The 4,036-nt window shown below is 41.3% G+C and overlaps 1 protein-coding gene across 2 annotated transcripts; it reads left to right on the top strand.

Moving 5' to 3' along the window:
* Nucleotides 1-192: 192 nt before the first annotated feature.
* On the top strand, nt 193-2,334 carry LOC119578410 (the record flags this gene model as incomplete). 2 transcript variants are annotated; one of them, XM_037925997.1, is given in 4 exon segments in its annotated part: nt 193-314; nt 774-915; nt 1,779-1,856; nt 2,153-2,334. In XM_037925997.1, coding segments are annotated over 4 exon segments (474 nt in total), but the record flags the coding sequence as incomplete, so codon positions are not given.
* Between the last annotated feature and the right edge of the window lie 1,702 nt (nt 2,335-4,036).

Raw genomic sequence — 4,036 nt, 5'->3', positions numbered from 1 at the left:
TCCCTCCCCTCCCTCCTCCCTCCCCCTCCCCCCCCCCTCCTCCTCCCCCCCTCCTCCTTCCCCTCTCCCCCTCTTCCTCCTCCTCCTCCTCCTCTCCTCCTCCCCCCCCACCTCCTCCCCCTCTCCTCCTCCTCCTCCTCCTCCTCCCCTCCTCCTCCTCCTCCCCCTCCTCCTCTTCCTCCCTCGTTGCAGAAAGAACTGAAAACATTGGAAAGGAAGTATGAGGAGGAATCTGCAATTGATGAAGCCATGGATTCGTTGTTTTTGCTGCTTCCGAAAAATAACATTCTAGAGAGGGGAAGGAAACTCGAAGAGTGAGTAATGTTCGAGGAAATGACAATTTCTTTAATCGTATCAATGTATGATAGAATGCAATATATATCTATATATATTTTTTTTCATAATTTCCATCTCCATTCCTCTTCTCTTTCCCGCCCTCCCTTTCCATCCTTTCTTTCTTCCTTTCTCCTCCTCTTCTCCCTCCCTCCCTCCTCCTTCCTTCCTTCCTTCCTTCCTCCCTCCCTCCCTCCCTCCCTCCCTCCCTCCTCCTCCTCCTCCTCCTCCTCCTCCTCCTCCTCCTCCTCCTCCTCCTTCTCCTAATACCTCTCCCCTTGCCCCATTTCCCTTCCCCTTTCCATTCCTCCTTCCTCCTTCCCCTTTCCCCTTCTTCTCCCCCTCCCGCTCCCCCTTTCTCCTTTCCTCCCTCCTTCTTCCTCCTTCCCTCTTCTCCATCCCCCATTTCAATCCCACTCACCCCCCCCCTCCCGTTGCAGAATCGCCAACAAGCTCTCCAGCTCCGAGATGCCTCAGTGCGAGTTCAACATGAAACTGCTGAGCAAATCTATGGACAGTTACATCAGCAAACTTATCGTGCAGAACGAGTCCTTAGGGGCGGCCATGGCGGAGAAGAGGAGAGTGAGTTGCGGAAGAGGGTTGAGAGTGTGTTATGTAGGGGGTTAGGGTGTGTTGGGTGGAGGTGAAGTGATAATGTGGTGAAGGTGAGATGGTGAGGTAGAGTGTGTTGAGGTGAGATGAGATGGTGATGGTGAGATGGTGACGTCGGGTGTGGTGGGTAGAGATGAAGAGAAGATATAATGATGAAGGGAAATGCTGACATAGGATGGAATGGTGAGGAGGAAATGGCGAAATGGGTCACGTTGTAAGGGTAAATTAAGAGCTAAGGTGAAGTAGTAATGACGAGACGGTTAGTTAGAATTCAGTGGTGAGTGAGAAGTTAGTGAGATGGGGTGAGTTTTGATTACTTGTTTGGGGAAAAAAAGGAAAAGAAGTGTGTGTGCGTGTGTGTGTGTGGGTGGGTGGTGTGTGTGTGTGTGTGTGTGTGTGTGTGTGTGTGTGTGTGTGTGTGTGTGTGTGTGTGTGTGTGTGTGTGTGTGTGTGTGTGTGTGTGTGTGTGTTTGCATGCCCTGCAAAAAGCTAGGAAAAGTGTCTAAGCATCTTCCTAATTCAGTTGACATAGTCACTACACCGTACAGCTCACCTGATTTGTTAACTGATCTAGCATTTAAAAAAATAAACTAATGATAATCAGTGAAAAAAATGGACAGTTTCTTTATATTTTTTTAACTGATAGCGATGCATCAGAACTCACTGTCATGTGATCATTTTCAAGTTCTGCCACAGGTTGCAATGAAAGCAATCTTATCCAAAGTCGACCGAAAACATTTTTTTCCTTGAACCATGGTCAGGGACGAGCATATTTATTCTAATATAGTTGATTTTCGCCACAGAAATTACACCAGCTATATTGTAACATACAGGCTGATGAAGATTACCAGTGGCTGTCAACAGGAAACTTGGCTAAACTTGAGAAACTGACTGAAAGACTTGACGTCCGTGTAAGTTTAACAGTTTATTTTGACTTGTGGATCTTGTTCTGTGTTAGGCCTCGTTTGTTGTTGTTTTAAATTTGTTGTTTCATGTTGGTTTGTGTTTATAGATTTTTATCTAATGGTACTTTATAGATACGAGTAAGTTTGGAGTACTTATATTTTACGCTAGTTTTTTTTCCCACGTTGTATTTTTAGGTTTTATGTAGTTTTAATAATCTATGTCCTTTTAATTTTGATATATATTTTTTTCCCCACGTTTTAAGCAATCTGAATTAATAAATTTTTGTGATTGTATCTTTCAGCACAGTGAACAGGTGAAAGAGGGCCAGAAACAGCTGAAGACTTTGAATAAAGAATTATCTGAAGTTGAAATGCTTGCAAATCAAGCAGAAAGTGCTTGTAAAGCCTTATCAAGTGCAAGACATATTGAATGAATTAACATTCTTCTGTAGTTTTTCAAAGGATTAAAAGTTATTTTAGAGTATTTTGGGTTATATTTCATTTTGTGCTTGGTAATAAAAAAATATGTTTTGTTCTTTGTTGATTCTAAAACGAGAATGTTTTTATTGGTGGCTTAAATAAATATGATTTCACGTATTTGAGCTTTTGTAAAATTACTAAGGTAGTCTTGTGAATTATTTGAAACTCTTTAAGTTTATTATTCCATTAAATTGGCTAACTAGATGAAGTGTAAATTGCAATTGTCATATTTTTTTTAGTTTCTTAATTGTTACGTTGCTCAAGTTTGGATTTCCAGATATAGAAGTGTTTTTAAATGGAATAATTGAAAAAACGCCCTGCTTCAGACTATAGAGTTTTCCAGTTTACTAATCGAATGAAGGAATTTTTAGTTTTGTAATCTGTTTTGAAGCAATATGTCGATTTCTTTTTTTATTAAAAGTTTTATTATTTTCAATGTTAAGGAAAATATCTTTAAAACTTGATTATAGTTTAAACTACTGAAAGTTTACTATGTTGAAAAGAATTAGATTAATATGCCTTTATACTTTACATTAATGCCTGATGCTTGCTTTTTGTACACGATCTTTCAGAAAAACAGTTGGGGAGACTCGGTAAGCTCCAAATTAAATGTAAACATGTCACATTTCTAAATAAACTATTACAAGTAAAATTCTTGCATTGCATAACCCAATAAGAGCAAATTAATGGGATTAATGCTGAGGAGGACACATTGCCGCATCCATCTTTGGCTTCCAACCACGAGGGTCTCTCTAAGCGCCAAGTGGGGGCGGCCTATCCATTTCAACTTCCTTGAGATAACTTCCATCTGCCCAAGCGAAACTTTTAAGGAAGTCCCACTGCTTTCTCCTCCCATGATTGTCACTGGAAGGGAATCTGGCGGGTACGATCATTCTTTGGGAATTGAGTTTGATGCGGTTTGAGTGAGTGACAGGTATCATGCAGGTTACTGAGTGTAGCCACCACTGTTTGGAATTATAGTCTTGATAACTATACCCATGATCTCATGTAAAGAACTTGCAAAATGTGTCAAAATGAGACCCCACCGCACAGTATAGAGTCCAGGCATCAGTAATGTACAGCATAACTTGCAGCCACTTGTGATGAAAGCATGGCAGTCAGTTTTCTAGGGCGCTTGTAGGCAGGGCAGATGTATTTATCTAAATGTCTTGTGAAAGAAATTCTTGTTCTTAGGCGATCACTATTGGGTTCCTAGGCTACTCCAAATATTTAATGTTGAAAGGTGTCCCACAGTACTTTAAAAACGGTCAAATTGTACACTGTGAATCAACTAGAAGTAGCCATGGGTACTTCCATGAATGAAAACAAAAGTGGACTTGTTTTCTGGCTTACATTTCCTTTGCCACCGTACCAATGCAGATCTGGGAACTGTTACCAGGAGCCAGCGATCCTATGACTATGGGACCTTGCAAAGTTCCAGTGAAGGCTATCATTACTACCAGTACCATCTCCTATAAGTCTTGCAGCTATCTCAATCACAATCACTGAAGTCATCCAGTACAACATGGATGTCTCTTCAGTTACATAACATAGATGCCATAACATTTTTTCCCGTCAGGTTTACATAAGTTGATGTACTACTGACAGGGGCTGTGGCTACCCCCTGGAGATGGAAACCATTACTGCGGCCTGATTTGTGAAAAGTGTTGCTACTCTGACTGATTGTGCTACTGCAAGGCCTTCTC

This window comes from Penaeus monodon, chromosome 11 (genome assembly GCF_015228065.2).
Source record: "Penaeus monodon isolate SGIC_2016 chromosome 11, NSTDA_Pmon_1, whole genome shotgun sequence".
Classification (NCBI taxonomy): Eukaryota; Metazoa; Arthropoda; class Malacostraca; order Decapoda; family Penaeidae; genus Penaeus; species Penaeus monodon.
The sequence above is the reverse complement of the archived record's forward strand: the minus strand, read 5'-3'. Positions and strand labels throughout refer to the sequence as shown.